Source organism: Tympanuchus pallidicinctus, unplaced genomic scaffold (genome assembly GCF_026119805.1).
Source record: "Tympanuchus pallidicinctus isolate F22 unplaced genomic scaffold, pur_lepc_1.0 scaffold29, whole genome shotgun sequence".
Lineage (NCBI taxonomy): Eukaryota > Metazoa > Chordata > Aves > Galliformes > Phasianidae > Tympanuchus > Tympanuchus pallidicinctus.
Window position 1 is genome coordinate 675,111 of NW_026294746.1, and position 20,812 is coordinate 695,922.

The following is a 20,812-nucleotide window of genomic DNA, read 5'->3' on the forward strand; positions in this document are numbered from 1 at the left end:
CATCGCGACCTCCGGCCGTTCCCAGCGCCACGTGGGACCGTTTGAGGGTTGCGGGATGCGGGTGGCGCGGAGCTGCGCGGAGTGGCGCGGGGAATCCCCCCTCCCGCACGGCGGTGGTGCGGTCCGGGAAGATGGCGGCGAGACGCGGCGGGAGCGGTGAGTGCGCGGCGGGGCGGCCCGCATCGTACCGCAACGCTCCAGCTGGGCACGCGCCTCGTGCGGGGTCGGAGATGTCAACGCATAGAAGGGCCCCTATAGGTGCCGTGCTCTCCTGCGGGTCTCTGCCCCGCGCACGCGGAGTGCGGAGCTCTCCGGTAACACCGGCACCGCCCCGGGTCAGCTCCTGTCCCCACCTTCAACCTACGGCAGCTCTCACTGCTGGTTTGCAGGGCGCTGCTGCGGGTCCCCAGGGTGTCACCGTGCTGCGGGTGAGGGGGGGGTGCAGGAATTCTGTGCAATTTGCAGAACTGGGGTCGTGCACTTGTGCTGCTTCACCGCTCGGCCGTGTTTCCCCTCACTGTGTGCTTTCTCTCGCAGCTGAGCATCCCCCAGCAGAGTCCTGCAGGAGGAGGTGACCCCAGAGGGTGAGATGGCTGAGTGGGAGAGGCTGTTTGCATGGAGCCGTGCTGTCCCACCTCACACCCAGCGCAGACACGGCGTGCCGGAGCCCTCGGTGCCTTTCCAGTGTGTCCTGAAGTGCCTCGAGGGCTCTGTTGTCACGCAGGTATGGAGCTGTAAAGCCAAAAGCAGGAAGCACATCGCACTCCAGAGGCTCTGCAGGACAGTGCTGGGCTGGTTGGAAATCCCCTCCTGCTTGTGGGCCTGGGAGGGTGCAGGCATCACAGGCATGAATGCTGTGTGCCCATGCAGCCTGCTTTGCGCAGTGCCCAGCAGCCATCTCGTGTCTGTCAGGAGAGCTGAGCAGAGCTCAGATTTCTGCTACATTTACTTCCTTTTGGGCTCCTAAATCTCCCAGTATCAAAGCAGAACTGTATGTAAATCCCATGTGCTTCCATCTACACATCTGAGTTAGTTTTACATGCTAACCTTCAGGGTCACCAGGCATTTTCTGCAATAGAAGGATGATGTATTACAAGTATTCATCAACATCAGTGTAGAAGCCCCAGTCAGCTGTGCTCTGTCCCCCAGGCGGTGACAGCCTGCCCTATCAGAGGCATTTCCCCATGCCCCCAGGTGCAGGTGAGGAGCTGCATTCCCACACCCCTCCCTCTCTTGCAGCAGTCCCCAGCTAAGCTGCAGCTCCGCGTGTCTCTCTTCGATGCCACCCACCGCCACTTCTTTGGCCACACGTGGCACAGCAGCACCCGGACCCCCCGCAGCCCCCCAGGACAGCCCCCCTGTGTGCTCTTCAATGAGGTATGGCCGTTGAAGTTGGTTGGCTTCATGCTGGGCTGTTGGTTCCCTGCCTCTCCACAATCTTGCAGCTGGATGCATCTCCCATTATTAATTATGATGTATTCTAAAGGACAAACCCTGCAAGCTGCAGGCTGGGTGACGCGGTGCTGTGCCTCCGTGCCAGCAGCAGAGTGCACTGTTCCTTCAGACACAGATGGGCTGAGCAGCAGCTCTGCAGCAGCTCTTGTGGAGGTGCTGCTGCACAAAGCCAGGCTTTTATCCACCCGGGTCCCTGCAGAACTTGCTGCCCTAAGGCAGGACCTTGCAGGGGTCCCTGGGTGTGCAGCCAGCTGCACTGCTGCTGTGCACAGCTGTGGTGAGGCTGCAGTCCCTGCAGCATTGGTTGCAGCTGAGGCTTCATCTCCTTGGTCATGATAGTGTCTAATTATAGCCTTTATTTCCACTTGAGTCAAAGCGTTGTGCCAAGGATGAAGTTTAGCACAGATCAGAGCCGCGCTCTGTGATTTATTTAAATCTCTGATGGCATCTGAGGAACATTGGCATATGCATTTCATCCTGAGGTGTTTGAATCATCGCTCAGTCCATGCTTTGTGAATAGGGATGGGGGAAACTGTGGCAGGGAGCTGCCAAGGGAGAGGAACACAGTGCTGCTCCACATGCTGCATGAGCCCACATGTGGGGCACTGCGATGCAGGCGGCACTTCCCAGGCACCAGGATGTGGAAATGGAGCTCTGCATTGTGGTTCAGAGCTTCCCCAGTCTGGCACTCACCAGTTCAGCTCTGCTGGAGCACTCCTGCTGCACTGATGGAAGGCTTAGAGGAGATGGGAGTGTTATTGGAACTGCTGTTGGCTCTTAGGAGACAGCTGTAACCTCTTTCTTAACAACAGATGTGCTTTAGCAGCTCCTGTTCCTGTGGCATCAGTCTCTTGCAGCCTGGCCACCTGTCAGCAGCCAGTGGTCATCATTTCAGCATTTTGCAATAAAAGATAATAGAGTAGCGATTTATTTCTCTGGGATGATGTGCTAATGCCTCTCTCTGTTATCCCTTCCTGACAGTCCGTGACTGCAGCCAACGTTTTCTCTGGGACGCTGCGTTGCGATAATGAGGCTTTACTGGAAGGGTTGATCACACTGTAAATCCCATCCCGGGGAGGTGACGGCGTCCTGCCCTCCCTGTGCTGTGGGTTAGGGGCTCCTGCAGCCCCTGGGGACCCAGCGGGATGTGTTGGTTGGACCTGGCACTGCGCATCAGCATCCCCTCCCTTTTGCAGTGCTCTCGTGCAGATGCGCCCTGTCCTCAGTGAGAGCTGTGCTGTCGTTGCTCTCGGCTGCCGCACTCTTCCATCTCTCCCCAGGCCGTGTATTTCCACACCTCGCTCAGCCACCCCAGTGTCACAGCCGTGGTGGAGGTGGTGGCTGTGGCCCCTACCCCAGAAGGGCTCGCACGGAACGTGTCGTGTGGCTTCGGGCTCATCCCACTGTTTGACAGCAGGCGGGAGCCCTCAGACCTGGCTGCCAAGGGCAGAGTGTAGGTACTGCTCCCAGGGCTGCTGCGTGGGCCTTACTGGGAATCCACTGACTGCTTCCCCTTTGGTTTCAGGCTCAAGCTGTACCACGGGACGCCACGTGCCTTGCTGCACCCGCTTCTCCAGGACCCTCTAGAAAGTAAGCAGCAGCACGGAGAGCACATTGCTCCTTTCTTTGCACCCAGATGTGCGCTGGGTTTGTGTGAATGGAGGCAGCAGATGTGGGCTCTGCACCCTTGCAGCCCAGGACAGACCGTGCCTTGTCCTTGGGCTGTGTGCGGCTGCAGCAGAGGAGATGAGAATGTGAGCCTGGGATCTGATGCAGAAAATAGCTGTTTGTTTGAATATATGGTTATTACCTTGGCTGCTTTTGAGAAGCGATATCCCCATTGCGCTGCGGATGAAAAGAGGAAACTCTGTGCTGTTTTGGTACATTTCAGGGGAAATGTGTTAGAAACGCTTTTCTAAGCAATGTAGTGGAAAGAAAATGTCAGGGTTATGGGTTTCCATTCCAACAAGATGCGTTGGGTTTGGAAGCTGATAGCTGTGCTGTCCCAGCTGAGGAGGCTCCCAGTGAAAGTCACCTTGTGTGAGATGCTGCTGGCACAGCACGGAGCTCCCCGTGCTGGAGTGTGTGCATTGCTGGGGCTGAGATGTGCTGGGGACAGATTCTGTGCCTGCCCTGCACTGATGGGTCTTAAGGATGTGGGAAAAATGGCAGCTCTGTAGCACTGTCTCCCCACAGCTTTTGTCATTTCATCACGTTTTCTTTTGATCAGAGAATAAATACATGACTATAATGGAGAACAGCCACCTGCAGTACAGCCTGAAGCTCCACCTGCCTCTGGAGAAGGTATTTCATCTCCTTCCTGAAAACCTCCTGGTGTCTGGCCTGCAGAAGATCCCTGGCCTGCTGCCTGCACATGGGGACACAGGTGAGGGTCCCTTTGCCACCGCTGGAACTGTGGGGTGATGCTGTGCTGCTCATGGCCACTTCTGCTTGTGCACCCATGCTCCGTGGCCATGAGCACAGCCCCGTGCTGCAGGCTTGCCTCTGTCTGGATCAGACTGCAGGTCCTGCTGCTCTCTTTCAGCTTTAGAATCTGTTCTGTGCTCAGAGCATTAGAAGCAGCTCCCAGAGCAGCAGCAGGACCTGCAGGGCTCATTCCCTCTGCTTTCCATTTGGGCAGAAATGTCATGGACTTCTCTGCAGCTCCCCCACGGCAGAGGAGCAACTGTAGCATTTGCATCCAGTGCTGCAGTGTGTCTGCATGGCTTCATTTTGCTCTCTTCTCCGTTAATTGCTTTGCTCCTGGGAAACCGGGAGGGATAAATAATGGTTGGTTTAATTGGAGTCATTCAGAGGAGTCTTAAGAGAAGGCTGCACAGCTTGGCTCAGCTTGTCCTTGGTGGTGGTGGTGGTGCTCTGGGCAGCCAAGAGCTGGCAGGGCTGAGGGATGAGCTGCTCCTGCACGCAGCCCTCCGAAGCATTGCCTTGCAGATGCCAGCCTCGTTCCTGTTGATCTGACAAAGAAATGATGTGATCTGGAAATTCACAGAACAGAACGACTCTGTCATCTATTTGGCAGTGGTGAATTCTTCTGCTGAGGGCAGGCAGCAGCGCAGCGCAGTGGTCCCATCTTGTGGCTGTCAGGAGAAATCCTCTGAAATCCTGCCTGGCTTGTGCTTCTCCATCGCGTGGCGCTGTGCTGGCTGGAGATGCTCTCTGTTCCATTTCTTGCCCACAAGCTGGAGCTGCTGGCTGCTCATCGCAGTGTGACCCTGTTGCTGTGTGTCACTGCAGGTGACATCTTCCTGAAGCCGCGGCTCATGCGGACGGCCCCCTGCTACCTGGACCAGCTCTGCGTGCTCCTGCACCCTTCTCTGGAGAAGTTTGAGGAAGAGCTGCTGGAGCAGCTGAGCAGCGACCGCTTGCTGAAGGTGATGGCGTGTGATTAAATGGGGTGAGATGAGCTGCGTGCCAATGCCCGTCCTCAGGTGGAGTGGCAGCATTCGGATGAACGGCACTGCAGCACCGGTTCTGCTTAGCGCCTGGTTTTCCTGCTATGGCAGGCGGGGATGAGCACAGAGGGGCTTTATGTGTGGTGTGCTGGGTGTGCAGACCATAGCTAGCAGAATTTGGGTGGGCCGCTCTGAAAAAGGCAGAGATGTAGCGCTTGTGCAGACGGCCCTTCCAAGTCCTGTGCTGCTGGCTGTGGGCTGAGTGGGATGAGGGCAGACGTGTGCCCTGCTGCTCTCACTGCCCGTCCCCCATCTCCTCTGGCCGTAGCAGGAGGTTGGCAGCGCGCTGTGCGTGCAGGAGCGGCGGCTGCGTGTCGCTGTGCACAACGGGCTGCGCTTCGTCCAGGCCCCGCAGGTGGCTGTGCTGCAGCCAGCAGCTGAGGCGGCCCGGAGGCAAACCACCAGCAGCACGGACAGGTAAGGGATGCACAAACCGTGCCCTGCCGCCTGCAGGGTGCAGCCTTCCTCCTCCTCCTCCTCTCCCTGCAGCACTGCAGAGCAGGCGCTGCTGCTGCGGAGCCGCCTGCAGCTGAGTGAGATGGTTGCCCATCCGGCCTTTGGGGTCTGCTTCCAGCTGGAGTACGTCGTCTGTGCTGCAGCCAAGGTAGGGCCAGGGTGGTGGGAGGACCTGGTGTTTTTTCAGCATTTTCAGCCCCTCCCGTGCCTTCCATACCCAGAAGAAGGCACTGCTGCTGGTTTCCGCAGTGGTTTACAGAGCTGCTGTGCCCCCGGGACCTCAGAAAGCAGAGGAGCTGCTTCCCCACCTCTGCTTGCTTCTTGAGTGCTGGGTTGGGCTCTCAACAGTTCCTGCGGGCAAGGAACATCATGCAGAAGGCAAAGCACTCCCCATAAGGGAACCTCCCACCTGCTAAAAACCTGAGTCCTAAGCACTGCTGGGGGGGGAAGAGGGGGGTTGAATTTAGGGGTAGGAGGAGGGCTGCTCCATGGGGATGCAGCATCTCTGGGGCTCCAGCAGTGCTCCCTTTGCTGCTGATGGAGGGATCCATCCTGGGCCGCCTCCTCGTGCTGGAGGAGCTGAGGCCAATGTCTCACATCAGAATGTCAGAGTGCTTTCTGCAGTGCTGGGTGGAATGTGCCACAAATGGGCTTATTAACTCATTTTAATTATATGGTGTTAAATTTTTTCTGCTGCCTGTATGTGGATGGAGAAATGCAGCCTGCAGCAGTCCTGGGGTGTTCTGGAGAACCCAGTTGGAGAACTTCAGTTGGTTTTGTTTCTTTTTTTTATTCAAAAAAAGTCTTTAGAATTCAGCCTTTATGCTGAAGGGGGATTAACCCCTTACATTCTTCTTGGTTTTGCTGATTGCTGAGGTCTTTCTGGCAGCTGAAATCCGATGGTTTCTGGGTCTTGAAACCGTGAAACCTGACTTTTTGCAGTGATGGGGACCTGTGCAGGGCGCTGGGCCCCAGCTGTCACCTCTGGGTGCTGCTCCTGTGCCTGGATTGATTGGGATCAACTGGTGTACGAGTCCCCAGTTGTTCTGCTGAGGTGGCAGTGTGAGGGTCATTGGTAACACAGTGCCTCCTATGTGCACAGCCTAATCCCAGAGCTGATTGCTGAGCCGGTCGGTGCTGTAATTAGCAGCCGGCAGGAGCTGAGCACTGATTGCCAAGGCTGGCAGCGAGCTGTGTTTGCCTCAGGTCTGCACCCCTTGGCTTAAGGAGAGGCTGCTGTGGCACTGGGGTAAGCAGAACCCTCTGGACTCTGCTCTGTGTGGGGAGAGAAATAATGCAAAAATACACAGCTGAGTGCAGAGGGAGGGACGCAGCTCCTCAGCTGCAGGTAGATTGCTGCTGAGTGCAGCCGAGCTTTCATTGCCTGGTCGTTCTGGTGGTGGGGGGGTGACTCCTGGTGACGTCTGCTGGTGCTGCTGTTGGGCTCAAACACCTGGAGGCAGAGATGGCTGAGGAAGGGCCGTGCTGCAGAACGGTGTTGTTGCATTTCCCCTGAGCGTGGTTGCAGGGGAGGGAGGCACTTTGGCTGTATGTTCTCCTGCAGGCTGCAGCTGGCAGTGCGTTGGGCCCGGCAGCTGCCATGCACACGGTGCGCTGGGCGCTTTGGAGCCCCTTCCTGGGGGCCACCTCCTCCCCAGTGCTGCTGCCCCTGCGTGGCGGCGCCCATCCCAGCCCCGGGCAGACCCTGGTGTACAGAAACCCTGCAGACAGCGAGAGCTCCCAGCAGGTAAGGGCTGCTCTGCTGGTGCTGGGAGCAGCGCTGTTCCCAGCTGCCTGAAGGTGTGTGTGGCTTTTCTCTAACAGTCCTCCAACTTGAACCTCGCAGGTGAAGCGCATTGCGTCGGGTTCTGTCCAGTTCCACGTTTCCACTGATGCAGAACATCGTGTAACTTCGACAGACGTCTCGAGTAAAGCTGGGAAGGAGCCGGAGGAGCCTCCTACGCCATCGCTGAGTGAGTGCTGTCTGTGCTGGTGGCATTTAAAATGCAGAACGTGGCAGTGCCGTCCAATGGCTTATGAATTACTGTGCGGAGGGGACTTCAGGTTGGTTTGATTTCAACCCTTCTACCTGTTCCCTTGTCACATCCACCCGTGCTGTGGAGCAGAGCCACACGCAGGAATTGCACTCGTTTTCCCTCTGTGTTTACTCTGGGTCACTCTGACAGCATTTGGGTCTCAGTGCTGAACAAAACAGCTCTTGAAGGGGCCTTGTGGCCCCACCAGCAATGCGCTGCTCCTGTGCTTATGTCTGCAATCGTAATCCTTCCAGATGGCTGAGGATGGGAGAGGTGTCACTTATAGGCTGTGAGTAATAAATAATCTCGTTGAGCTGCAGTTCCTGGAGCGTGACAGCAACGCACGTTTAATCAGCGTGCGCCTCTAACGAGGGGGGGAGAACCAGGCTGCTTGTGTGTGTGTGTCTGCATGCATATCTGTAGCACGGGGGGCAGATGGTGGGGCTCTCAGCACTGATCTGTGCGTTTTGGAGATGGAAAGGATTTCTTTGCCTTGGCTTTGAGCGGTGGCAATCTGCTCCCTTTTGTGCAGCTTTGTTGGTCGGTTCCCCCCTGCCCTGATCAGTGGGAACAAACCTGTAGGCCTGCTTTGCTCTGTGCTTCCCACCCTACAGCGTGGCACTGGGATCAAAACCAGGCTGTGCACCACAAGTCCTTTTTTGTCCAGTTCGGAGCGATTTGGTGGCTCTGCTGTGGGAGATGCTCCTCTCCCACCACTCCCTTGTTGTTAACGCTTTCCAATTTGGGGCTGTGCACACGGGGTTGCTCACAGCTGAGCTGCCTGTTCAAACATCGACGTGCGAGTCGATTACCTGATTAATGGGGTGTTGTCACCACGAGATGGCAGTGGCACCGCGGCGTTGCTGCGGGATGGGAGCCCGTGGCGCATCCAGCTCCGGGCTCGCTGCTCTCCAGGGCTGTTTGTTGGTTTAACGGGCTTCACAGCGGAAGTCTTTGAGGGTGAGACGGCGCTGGAGCTGGTGGGCTGTGCTGGGTGAGGCTGCCAGCAGCAGTGCTGAGAGGCGTTTTGTTCCTGGTGTTGCTCGAAGGATCTCCTGAGCGAATTCCAGCTGGTGTCAGTGCACGGAGAAATGGATGTGAATGCAGGCTGATGGTGACCCTCTGCTCCCAGGCACAGGGTGTGGGGGACCCTGACCTCGCTCCCTGCCCTCGAGGGTGGATGTGGGGGCTCAGCTGTGCATGGAGCTGATCCTGGGGTCTGACAGATGGACTGGGAATCCTCCTGCAGCACCAACAGCTCCGCGCACCTCTGCGCACCATTGCTTTAATGACAGGCAGAGCCACTGTAATGGAAAGAAAACAATATTTTAGACATAAGGGAAGTGGGATGATTTCTGCTGAACAACGGTGAGAACAAAATAGCTGTGATTAGACGTGGTTGAGAAAGCAACCTGAAGTTGCCAGAAAACATCTGTGTTCCTCCTCTGCTGTAAAGGATTTGCTGCTTACTGGAACAGCGAGTTCATCCGTGCCAGTGAGCAGACCAGCCAAATATAAACACAGCAAAACTCATAGCGTTTGGGGGCATGAATGTACGAACAGATGAAAGTAGTGACAAGAAATAATGGAGGAGCTATGAAAACCTTAAGTATCCTAAAAACTTTCACGTCTCATTAAGCAATCCACTTAGCCAGTGCCACATGGCTTTAAGGGAAACTGCAGTACTGTCTAAAGATGGAGGAGCTGTGTTTTTACAGCAGGAAAACTCTTGCTGGCAGATTCAGATTCCCAGCAAAATAACCTCCGAGTGTGGAGATGTGCTACGTGTTCCCCTGCAGGTAGCAGTTTTGCTGGGGGGGAAGGAGCCAAGCAGGCTGCTGGGAGGTTGTGGAGTGCCTTGCAGGGCTGTGCCCATCCCTGGGCAGCGGGGCTGTGCTGGGTGCCGGCTTTGCTGAGCTTCTCCTGTGCTTCTCTGCAGGTCTGCGCTCCCCGCCGCACCCGGCAGCCTCCACGCAGGGACCAGGGGTGAGTGCTGCACGTGCAGTGCTGTCTGTGCTCTGTGCTGTCCCTGTTACCTTGGGCCTTCTGTTTTCTTCCCCTGGCTGTGTGCCTTCCCCACCCCCTGTGGTCGTGTTGCTGAGCCCCATGGGCAGCAGGCAGCGATGTTCCCGCATGGTGCACTGCAGGTTGGTTGCTGACAGTGTGCCTGAAGTCCGTTGGAAGCTGGTTTTCAAGGCTGCTGCGGTCACGCAATGCTTGGCACGTGCAGCTAAAATCTGAGTTAGCAGAGGGAGGAAAGTGAGTTCTATGTATAATTTGCTGGACAAAATCCTCCGAGCTGTTTTCACACCCCAAATGTATTTTTAAGGACTGTTCTGGGTTTTGACAACCCAGATTTGCTGGGCACTGCTGTCCCATGGTGAGTGCCAACAGCGATGTGCTGCAAGGAGAGCTATCAGGTTTTGAGACGAGCTGCAAATACTCATATCTTGTTATGGGGATCGACGTGCACAAATATTTTTGGTGGAATGAAGCGCTTCATAGGACTGCACGAAACTGTTTGATCTTTCTACCGCCTTTTCCTATTCCTCCCTTTGCAAGAGAAAGTACAGCACGGCTGCTAAAGCAAGAAGCAGAGGTGTGAACCCACAGGCAGCCAAGCTGTGCCGCTCCTCAGCGGAGCAGGGCTGCTGCTGTGCCAAATCTCAGAGCAAACAGCATCTGAGCTGCACGAACTGCTGGCGGAACCTGGGTTGTGGCGTGGCGTTTGTGCATCATTGCTGCGTTCATCACAGCCTCTTCCCTTCCAGCTGTCTCTCTCACAGCTGCTGGCCTCGCCGCAGAGCAGGGACGGGCGCACGGTGCCACGGAGCCGCAGCGCCCCGGCGCCCCGGCCCTGCAGCACGCAGGATGGCCGCGCTGAGTGCACTGCTGGCATCACACACCTGGAGGCTGACCTGTGGCCGGGCTCCCCACGTGCTGATGCCTCCAGCAGCGAGCACCTGTGGGCGCCGCCTTTTGTGCCGCCGCAGCTGCCCGTCACGGCCGTGGCGCTGCCTGCTGGGAGGTGAGGGCTGTGGGGCTGAGATTTGGGGGGGTTGGCGCGGGTTGGTGCTGCTGTTACCGCTCGCTCAGCCCCGTTTCTCTGCCGCTTCCAGCGCTGCGCTCAGCCGTGCCTCGCTGGCGCTCCTGCACACCTCTGGCTTCCCAGAGATCCTCGATGACAACAAGGAGCCCCTGGAGGTCACGGAGCCGCTGAACCCTGCGCATTTCAGTCCTCGGCTGGAGGAAGTGGATGCTCTGCAAAGCAATGAAATAATCCTGCAGTTCCTTGCATTCAGTAGGTGAGGTGTGCGGGGCTTCAAGGAGCCTTTTGGGGGAAAAGCCTGCTCCAAAATGAGCTGCTTTTGTGCTTGAGCAGCAGAAGCCCTTTGGCAGTGTGCTGCTTCCCAACTGCAGCCACAGAAGTAAAGCCGTGAAGAGCTCCTAAATGACACCATTGCTCTCTCAAGGCACTCTTACAACACATTCCAGTTTCGTTGTGGTGAACCTTGGCCACACATTGGTATAAAACTAGTTAGTGCAGGGTTCCTGCTTAAATGCATGTTACGTAGAGGAGCTGAGTTTTTGGAAAGCTATCTATGAGGGCGGCTTTCTCTCTCCAAAGCATTGCTCACAGCTCTTCCATAGATGGCAAAGGTAAAATGCTACTTCTGCTTGGCTCTTCCATCAAGCATATGGCAAAAGACAGCTGGAACTGGGAGGCTTTTGGAAAGCAAAGACAAACCATATGCCCTCTGTCTTCAGAGAAGTCTAAATACTTTTGATATTACCAGTCTTCTCTTGTTCTTCTGCTTCTTTTTGGTGAGGAGCTTATGATCCGAACAAGGCTGACCAAAAGCACTTTTCTCTTGCTCCAGGGCTCCTCAGGATGCACTGGAAGGGACGTGGCCCAGGACAGTGTTCCTCACCTTCCAGTTCTACCGCTTCCCACCGGTCAGCACACCGCGGCTGCTGCTGGTCGATGCGGATGGCGAGAGGGCGGTTGGGTCTGCTGTGCCAGCACAAGTGCTGCTCCAGTTGAACGAGGATGGGACCCCAAACACTGGTGGGCTCTGGTCCTGGGGTGGGTAGTGTCCTCATGTGGCCCCTCCTCTTCAGGAGGGCTGTGAGAGGAGGAAGGCTGCCGTGGCTGGGTGGGAGGGTTGGTTGTGCAGCTGAGGTTGGAGGTCTCAATGCTGTTTTGTGTGGTCCTTCATGTAGTTCATCAAGCTGACTTGTTCTTTTTTGTGTGTATGGGCCATAGTATTGTGTTACTGTACAAGGAAAAGCCATCTGGGAGTTTTAAACAACATTTACTGGTTCAATTGGCATTTTTGTCAATCAGATTTAGGCATGCCTCCAGGCCAAGGGAATGCACTGCTATCTGCTTTCGTAGCAAACCTCCATTAGTTTATGTGGCACATAATTAAAAATGTTCAAAACGTCAAAGCATGAAGTAAAACATCAATAAGCATCAGTGACATGATCCAGACATCAGGATTGCTGACTGCAGCTGGGGCTGAGCGTACTGAAAAAGAGGCAGAGCATTAAAGCAAAGTGCCTGGAGTAATCTCGTCTGATCCTCTGAGCAAAATGCTTTGTCTTTCTCTTTGTGTCTTATTAAATTCCTGTCCCAGGAGATGCCTTCAGTGCAGCTCCTTCCCCACTTAGAGTTCTTGGTGGCAATGAGGGATCCTGTGCTGGGGTCCTTCCCAATGTGATTGATGGGGTTAAGCTGCACTGTGCAGGAGAGGAGAGTGCTGGGTGGATCCTGGTGCTGTCACACCATTCTGGTTCAGCAGCAGCTCCACACCTGACATCCTGGCTTTTTCTGGTCCCTGTGACAGCATGCTTGCAGGCAGGCAGGGCGCAAGGGATGCAACCCTCTATTGCTGCTCTGTTTCTTGCAGAAGCCCCGGGGCTGCAGCTGAGGTACGTGGTGGACCCCACCTTCCTGAGGCCTGGGGAGCAGCGTGTCTTCGTGCGCTACCTGGCTGAGCAGAGCCTGCAGATGGACATCTGGGACGGAGACTCTCTGCTGCTGGTCGGCTCTGCTGCGGTTAAACTGAAGGTAGGGAGCCCTTCTCCCTGAGCCTTAATGACTGCTAACGATGAGGGAGAACTGCTTAGCATGCAAGAGTTTAAAGACGAGTCTGACTCTTCCCTCTGTCCTGTGCTGAGATGCTGTTAGATTACCCTTGAGTCTTCAGTAATCAAGTTTTTATCAGCCACTCTGTTTAGCGGAGGCTGATGTCAATCTGACAAGCCTGTAATCACAGGATTTGTCATCTTATCCTTGAAAGCGACGGCAGAGCATTAACTTTCTTCCCTGGAACTTGTGTGCCGTGCTAGGGCTTACTGGATAGAAAAATTAAAGCAGGCCTAGGAAATGCAGAGACGTCTTTATCCAGATCTCTAAATCTCTTGGATCTGAGTCGCCCCAGTAACTAGTTACCCTAACGCCTGGCTGTTATCCTCTCGGGGAGAAGCTGCAATGAAAAAGCTCCATCTGGGCAGCCCGCAAAGGAAATGCTGAGAGTGGGAGATGGGTGTGAGTGTGATGGGGCTCCGCGCTGAGGCCGAAGGCACAGCAGCACCCATCCTGCCCCATCCCTGCTTCCTCCCCAGCCCCTGCTGCGCCAGGGCCGGCCGGCTGTCAGGACGCTGCATGAGCTGGAGGTGGTCACCACTGAGTACGAGCAGGATGCACCACTGGCAGCAGGCAGGGATGTGCTGTGCCCTCTGGGCGCCCGCGTGGCCGTGCGAGGCCGCCTGCACCTCTGCCTGGCCAACGTTGGTGAGTACTCCTTGGAAGCCTTCATAGCACTGCAGAGTGTGGTAGGAAACAAAAAGCTTTGCTGAGAGATCCAGCGGGGTTTTGCCCTGCGACTGGGGAAGGCGGATGCTGGCAGAGCTCTGAGCCTGGAGGCACGGAGCGCCCTGATGCTCTGCCCAGCATCCCTGCCACCTGCAGGGTGGCCTTCAGGCCAGCGGGATGCAGGCAGTGATGCACAGGTGGGTAGCAGGGATGGGACGAAGGCAGAGCCGCCTGCGTCAGGAAACAGAGCTCTCGTGAGGGTGTGATTCTTCCTGGAGTGTAGCAGGTACTTTGTTATGTTTAATTCACCGTCCTATAAATGTGCAGTGACTCCAGGTTTTAAACTCTTATCTTCAGAAGAAAGATTAGCTCCATTATAAGATATCTTAAATTGTCATTTTCCTACTTTGCCTGCAAAGGGACGATAAGCTCCTGGGAAGGAGAATCTGAGATTCACAACCCAGAGAAGTTTAACTCCAACCTGGCAAAAGAAGGGAGAAAGGAAAAACACTGATCTGGGACAACAGCTACCCTTTGATTTCTCTGCCCTTTCTAAAAAATTATTTGTTTTTCTTTTCTCTAAATAAATTCCAAATACCTGCAGTAGGTTTCTGAGGGCTCTTCATGCCTTGAGCTCAGGCGTGAGGTGGTGGTAGAGCAGATTTGTGAAACGCAGCTCGGGTGGTTCTGCTGAAACTTCACAAAGTGTGGATGGAAACCCGAGCTGGTTCCAAAGGTCAGCATTAAATCTCTTGGATGTCCCCATTGCTTTTCAGTAGGAAGCTGCTCTGTCACTTAGAGAAAAGATAGATGGAGTGCAATAGCAATAGGATTCCAGAGGGATCGTCGTAAAACGCAGAGAGCGTTGTAAGCAATGAGATATTTGCTTCCACTTCTTTAAACTGTCTGTGAAGATCTGCAGTGGGAATAGCATTTTCCAGTAGATTTTGTGACACTAAGAGATCTATGACAATTTTGGGGAAAAAAATGTTGGGAAGCTACTCCTGATAATTCACAAGAGGTGGCTCTGTGCTGGCTGTTGTCTTTCTGTTGGCCTGAGCCGTCACCAGTGTTTGCTCTGTGTCCCGGCTGGCTGTGACCTGCTGTTGCCACATGCTGCTGGTGTGCACAGCCCAGCACCCAGCACCTGATACAGGGCTGACCCCGGTCTCTGCCCCCACAGGTCACCGCTGTGAGGAGACCCCTATGAGCCCCAGGCACCCATTGCTGTCCCACACCCATGTCGTGTCCTCTCCGGCCTGTGGCCGTTCGCTGTCCCTGCACTCCAGCGGGGGTGAGTCCTTCTGGGGGGGGCTCAGCCCTTCTCTGCCCTCCCCAGATGGGGGGGTGCCATCCTGCCCTGCGCAGAGCGGTGACCCGAGTGCTGTCCCTGCAGATGTCAGGGTATCTCGGCCACGCAGGCTGGCTGAGGTGGATAGCGAGCTGGCAGCCATTCTGTGCAGCCTACGGCTGGAGCAGAGCCCAGAACGCCTGCATGCCCCGCGTGAGACCGCGGCCATCCAGCAGCACACGATGCAGTGCTTGGCAGCGTTGCAGCAGCATGTGAATGGTGACAGGAGGATCCCCCAGCACGAGGTGAGGGCGGGCCGGGTGCCCGGCACAACCTGTGCTGCCTCCGGGCTCACAGTCCCCTCCGTCCTGCAGGGCTGCTCCAAGCGGTGCACGCAGTACCTGCAGATCATCGATGCCTATCGAGAGCGCACCAAGCAGCGGTACATCTCCCAAATGCTCAGCCAGGCCATCACCGTCACCCACACTGTGTACGCCATGCTGGGAACGGCCGAGTTCTTTGAGTTTGCCCTGAAGAACCCCTACAGCACCCAGCACACGGTGACGGTTGAGGTTGACCACCCCGAGCTCAGGTAGCGCCGACAACCATCCCTGTGTTGTGTGCTCACAGTGCTTGTGCCCGGCTCTGTCCCCGTTGCTGGGGTCTGTTCAGGGTCTCCTGCCTGCCTTGGTGCTGGACCTCTCCCAGTGCATCCGGGGCGATGGGACACCAACCAGCTCCACCTCTCGCTCCTCCAGTGTCATACTGGACCCAAGGGAATGGAGGCACTTCAAGGAGCTGACCCAGACGGCCACCCCTCTGGAGGAGGACATGTTCCACCTGCGGGATGACCTCAGGCCTCAGATCTACCTGCGCCCCAAGGAGACTGTGCACATTCCCTTCCGATACCAGATGTTCTCCACGGAGCCGGCTGTCACAGCAGTGCCGGTATGCTGGGAGCTGCATCATGCTTGGGTGCAGAGCACACGGTGGTATTGCTGAGAAAACACTGCTTATGTGTCATGGGGCTTCTTCCAAAACCAAGTGTTTTGTTTCCTGCAGGATCCGATGGGGCTGAGCAAAGAAGAGGATGCAGGGAGGGCGCAGGAGGAGCCAACGGCTGCGCAGATGAGGCTCATCCAGGTGGGGATGCAGGGACACGTGGGGCTGTTGGCTGCTGCATCGTGGAGCTGCCTCCCAGCCCCAGGAACAGAGTGCTGACCCCACCACGCTGTTCCCATGCCTGGCACTCAGCCTCTCTGCTCTGCCCCTCCTGCTGCAGGTGGCTTTCTGTGTGAGCAGGGACAAACCCATCGCCCTGCTGCAGGTGAAGGTTGAGCCCCGGCCCCCCGTGGTGGATCAGACCTTCCGCTTCTTCCACCCCGAGCTGACCTTCCTGAAGAAGGCCTTCCGCCTGCCTCCATGGCACACGCTCCCAGGTGACCCACAGGGCTCTGCCAGGAGGTGGGGTGGCATCCAGAGAGCGAGTTCCCACCATCAGGGATGGTTTCTCTGCATCTTCAAAGACTGTTCATGCTATGGCCTTGGGCTTCCTTGCTTGCTTTCTATCCATCTGCTTGCACTAATTTTATACTCTCTTGAACCAGTATGACCCGGTTGCTCTCTGATAGCTCAACGTAAGGGATTGCAGCTCACGGCTGTGCGATGGCGTAGAACAAAGCACAAATAAAATGCTCTGTGGTGTCACACGTGGTGTTGCCTCCTGCAGGTGCTCCGGTGAGGATGCCGAGCGGTGATCCTGAGGTCTATGTCCGCTGCAGTGACCCTAATGTCATCTGTGAGACCAAAAATATGGTACCAGTTACACTCCTGTGTTGCTTTGTCTTCTATCCTCCTGTGTTTTGCTGTTTTGATCAGCCCTGCACCCATGGCAGCATCCTGATCTATTGGCCTGTAGGAATGTGAAATACTGGTGGTGATTAAGGCAGAATTGCCCTTGATTCCAATTAAAATGGGCTGCCTTGTTTTGGTATCTGATGCCTGATTTTGTGCCTGTTTTCCTGGAGAACAAATAGTTTGAGGTTGGTTCCAGCCCTGTTTCCCTCCTGACCTGGTGCAAATCAATACCGGTGTCTTCTTTACTTTGTGTCTCTTTGGATCGAGCCCTCAAAGTTCACCTGGAAGATGCTTTGTGTGTCTCCCCAAACACCACTTCAGTTTTGTACTTCCCAGCAAAGATGTGAGGTCTGCAAGGCTCTCTTTCTGCTGCTTGAGATAGAAGTGGGAAAAAAATAAGTGTGTGTATGAACACAGACGGTTATGAAGGGTAGTTACTAATTGCCAGTGCATAATCCAATGGTAATTGGATTATGGCTTGTTAGAAAACGTAGGGAAAATTTGCCAAAATTTGATTATGGATGCAAACCTGGAATGCGAGAGTCGTTTGTGTCCTCTTTTGTAATTAAAAATACTGGAAGAGCTGAACCACGCTGTATAATAACTTAATAACGTGGTTTTTAACTAGATGCTGAAAGCATCTGCTGTTGTAAGTGGGTTGGTGTTTTTTTCATTAATAGAAAGGAAACCCTGGAGTCCTCATTAGCTGGTTTGATCTCTGGGTTAACCATCCTAACGATGCTCTGATTTCTGTGCGCAGGGTCCTGGGGAACCGCAGGACGTCTTCTTAAAAGTAGCTGGAGGACCAAGCCCACAGATCAAAACGTTCTTTGTTGTTATTTATACGTAAGTAACAGGAGCCAGAGGGAGGAGAAGGAACCACTCAGAGCACAGGCAGAGCAGGAGGGAACGTTCCCATCCATGTTCTCTTGCTTGCTGGTTCCCGAGCCCTGCTTGCTGAGCCAGGCAGGAGGCTTCCCAAAACCCCTGTTTGCTTTTCCAATCTCTGTAAATAATGCTCTGAGTGCAGGAGACGGCTTCTCTGTACTCATTCACTCTCTCTGCATGAGTAAGGCTGAAATTTCCTGTGGAGAGGTTTGCCCAGAGGTTGGGGTGGTCTCGGGGCTGAACGCAGCAGGCAGGGGCTGTGCCACTGCTTCGTCTCGCTGCAGGGACCCCTGGCTGGCCACGCCGCTGCACATCTGGCAGTTCTACCTGCACTCCCTGCAGCGTTTGGATGTCAGCTGCACTGCAGGGCAGCTCTCCCGCCTGGCCGTCCCGCTGCGCGGCACCCGCACCCTGCGCAGGGTGAAGGCGTTCTGCTCCCATCCCCACGAGCTGAAGGTAATGCCTCGGGGTCCTGCTGGGTCCCTGGGGTGCTGGGCTGGGCTGGCAGCTCTGTAACCCTTAGAAATGCAACGCGTCCCGTTTGGAGTTGGGAAAAATGCCTTGGTGATAATTACCTCTTGATTAAAGCTGTCGTGTGTAGGATCGTTGGTACGAAGCCCCAGAGGGCAAATTATCTGCGTTAATGAGACTATCTGAAGACTAATAATTTCTTTAGAATTCATTTAGTCATAATTGTAAATGGGAGTAATGAAAGGAACAAAAACCCCATTACTGTCCCATAAACAAAGGAAAAAAAATCTCAGCTCTCAGAGACTGCAGAAGGGAATGAATCCCACTGAGGATGGCATCACAGTGGTGTGTGCCATCAATCCAAGTTTGGGGACTGCCTGCCCCCCGTGCCATGCCAGCATTGTGCCTTGGCCGTGCTGATGGCAGTGCGTTGGGTTCTGCTGCGGTGCTCAGAGCGAGCAGTGCGGGTGGGAGGAGATCCCTGCAGCTGATGGTAAAGCACTGTTAGGGTCCTCTTGCTGGGCAGAGTGCAGGCTGCTGTTGGCACAGGCGCCGCCATGCAGCCAGACCTGCTTCATTAGTGCAGATGGGATTAAATGTTCCAATCATAGGTGTGCATTCCTTAGTGTAATCAGAGCTCATTTGTATTCTGAGCTGGACCTCACGGAGGTGCAGATTCTCTCCCAGCTGTTCCTGCCAAGGGGTGCCAGCCTGCCATCCAAAACCGATCTGCACGCAGTTTGTCTTCATTTATCCCTCTGCTCCCTCTCGGGGGGGGTGGGGGGGGGGTTCCCCAGGATGCTGGCAGCAGCTGTGAGCGGTGCTGATGCCGTCTCCTCAGTGAGGACACCCTGTTCTGGCTTTTTGTGACTTCAGAGCATCAGGAGCTGAGGGAGGAGGTTCTGATGGGGCCCGTGCTCCTTCCTCTGCGGTGTGTTTGCAGGTGGACCCAGCAGGTGTGTTCACGCTGCCCCCCAATGGGGTCCTGGATCTGTTTGTGGGTGTGAAGCCACGCCGGGCTGGCAGCAGATTCTTCTACCTCAACCTGGTGGATGTGGAGAGCCACCAGCTGGTGTCCTCCTGGCTGCTCTGTATCACCTGCCGACAGCCGCTCATTTCCAAGGTAATCATGGGGAGGGGTGGGGGGTCAGCGTGGTGACCCCACTGGGCTGGGGGCTGTGTGTGCTGACAGCCTGGGCTGGCTGCTGCTTACTGCTTTATCTACATCTGCTCTTGGCGTCCATTCTCCTCCTCTGTGCATGAGGAGGGACGCGTGCTGGGAGCCGTGCCGCTGCGCATCGATTGCTGGGCGAGCGCTTGGTCTTCGTGCAGACACTGCCATTATTCCCAGCTGTCATGAGCAAGGATCCTAAAGCCAATTTCTAAGAATTACTGACAGATTAGAGATTAACTGTCCTCTTTGAGTTAATCTCCTAAAGCAGTACTGCAGAGTAACTCTGGATCACTTGTCTTTACCTGCCAGGACTGCAGGATGTGTGTGGACTCTACCCATGCTGCCTGTTACTATTTCCATTTCCCCATCTCACTTAAGCTCTGGAGCACACGTTTAGCCTTCCAGTGCCTGAATAATCTCACTGAAGACCATCATAAAATATCTTTCAGCCTGTTTTGAAGGCAATTCCATGCTGAGGAGTGTCAACTCTGAAGTATACCCAGTTGTGAAATTAAAGTTACAGCATGCTGCTTTCTATTAGCACTGTGCTAGGTTAGGACTTTGCTCAAAGATAGAAAATTAGATCTCCCAGTTAATGTGTTCGTTTTAGAAATGTTTTCCTGGAACACTTGGTGCTGGGTGAGGTGGAGAGCAGCATTTAAACTGATGTCACTCCATCCTGATGAGTGCGAGCCCCAGTCCCTGCGCTCTGCTGTGTTATCTGAATTAGCACCACGGTTATCCCCGTGGAAATAAATTAATTAGTCGGAGCGTTCGTTGGCCGGTCCCCAGCTGCTCCTCTGGCCCTTTGTCACTCAGTCTCATAATTACTGCTGTGGATGTAGCGATGCAAACCGCAGCCCGAGGAGATGCTTTTACTCAGAGGTCGTTGCGCGTGTCGCTGATGGCAGGAACTGAGTGTGCATGGAGCAGCAGGGGAGTGGGACACAGGGCAGCAAGGTGTGCTGGGCTCCCCTCGGTGCACAGCAGAGCAGCCCAGGCTCTGTCTGACCTCAGTTCTGTTCTGTGCCCCGCAGGCCTTTGAGATCACCATCCCTGCAGGCAGCGGGAAGGGCTCCAACAAACGCATCACCTACACCAACCCCTACCCCACACGCAGGCTGTACTTTCTGGTCACCAGCCGGCCCGACTTGCTGCAGTTCAAGGAGGACTCCTTCCAGGTACAGCCCTACCCCCCCTAGGAACTGCAGCAGGCGCCCTGATGCCCCCCAGCCTCCCCATGTGCCCGCTGTGCTGTGTGCAGGTTGCTGGGGGGGAGATGTACACCATCGGGCTGCGCTTCGCCCCGAGTCAGAGCGTGGGTGAGGAGGAGATCCTGATCCACATCAACGACCACCAGGACAAGAACGAGGAGACCTTCTGCGTGAAGGTCATCTACTACTGAGGCTGTGGCACGGCTCTTGGTCCTCGTTTGGGCAGTGCAGCCCCGCACAGGTGAGGGCACCGTGTCTGCTTCTCATCTCACCCCACTGAGCTGTGGGGTCCCTCTGGCCCTATGGGAGCCCCACTGCTGGACCAGGCTGCCCTGTGCTCAGAGCAGGAAGGGGGGGGACGTTCACCGCTGTGTGCCACAACTGCAGAAGGTCTTAATTTTTGTTAGATGTTTTTAATGTTTATATTGCAAGGGCTTTAAATCCTTGTGTGGTTTTAACTTAAAGTTTACAAAATGTTTCTGAAGGATTCTGTACCTGCCATCGACTGTTGCAGAAATTAATCGTTTGGAGTTGGTGATGCTTTTCTACTCGTTCAAGACCAATAAAATTTGTGCCCTCCTCTGACAGCATCATGGTGTCCCTTGTTGGGCAGAGGCCTCCCTGCAGCCCCAAACCCATGTGGGGGGAGCACTTGTGGTCCCCATATGGTGTCAGC

At 55.2% G+C, this 20,812-nt stretch overlaps 1 protein-coding gene across 4 annotated transcripts; it reads left to right on the top strand.

The window, feature by feature from the left end:
* Positions 1–32: 32 nt before the first annotated feature.
* Positions 33–20,721, top strand: NPHP4 (nephrocystin 4). Of its 4 annotated transcripts, none has more exons than XM_052691498.1 (29): positions 33–156; positions 538–584; positions 686–724; positions 1,240–1,377; positions 2,981–3,045; positions 3,686–3,841; positions 4,711–4,847; positions 5,197–5,345; positions 5,418–5,532; positions 6,949–7,131; positions 7,231–7,357; positions 9,360–9,406; positions 10,192–10,448; positions 10,540–10,725; positions 11,302–11,489; positions 12,334–12,494; positions 13,052–13,220; positions 14,425–14,535; positions 14,638–14,837; positions 14,907–15,124; positions 15,291–15,480; positions 15,595–15,675; positions 15,815–15,971; positions 16,262–16,347; positions 17,150–17,235; positions 17,562–17,733; positions 18,692–18,871; positions 19,960–20,103; positions 20,187–20,721. In XM_052691498.1, the coding sequence occupies exons 4-29, from the start codon at positions 1,280–1,282 to the stop codon at positions 20,325–20,327; spliced, it is 3,804 nt and encodes a 1,267-aa protein (XP_052547458.1). In that variant the 5' UTR covers positions 33–156; positions 538–584; positions 686–724; positions 1,240–1,279; the 3' UTR covers positions 20,328–20,721. The 4 variants fall into 4 exon arrangements, with proteins under 4 accessions (XP_052547458.1, XP_052547455.1, XP_052547456.1 ...); XM_052691495.1 differs by adding an exon at positions 2,736–2,908 and having other exon boundaries at positions 36–156; positions 538–724; XM_052691496.1 differs by adding an exon at positions 2,736–2,908 and having other exon boundaries at positions 36–156; positions 538–724; positions 5,200–5,345.
* Positions 20,722–20,812: the final 91 nt, after the last annotated feature.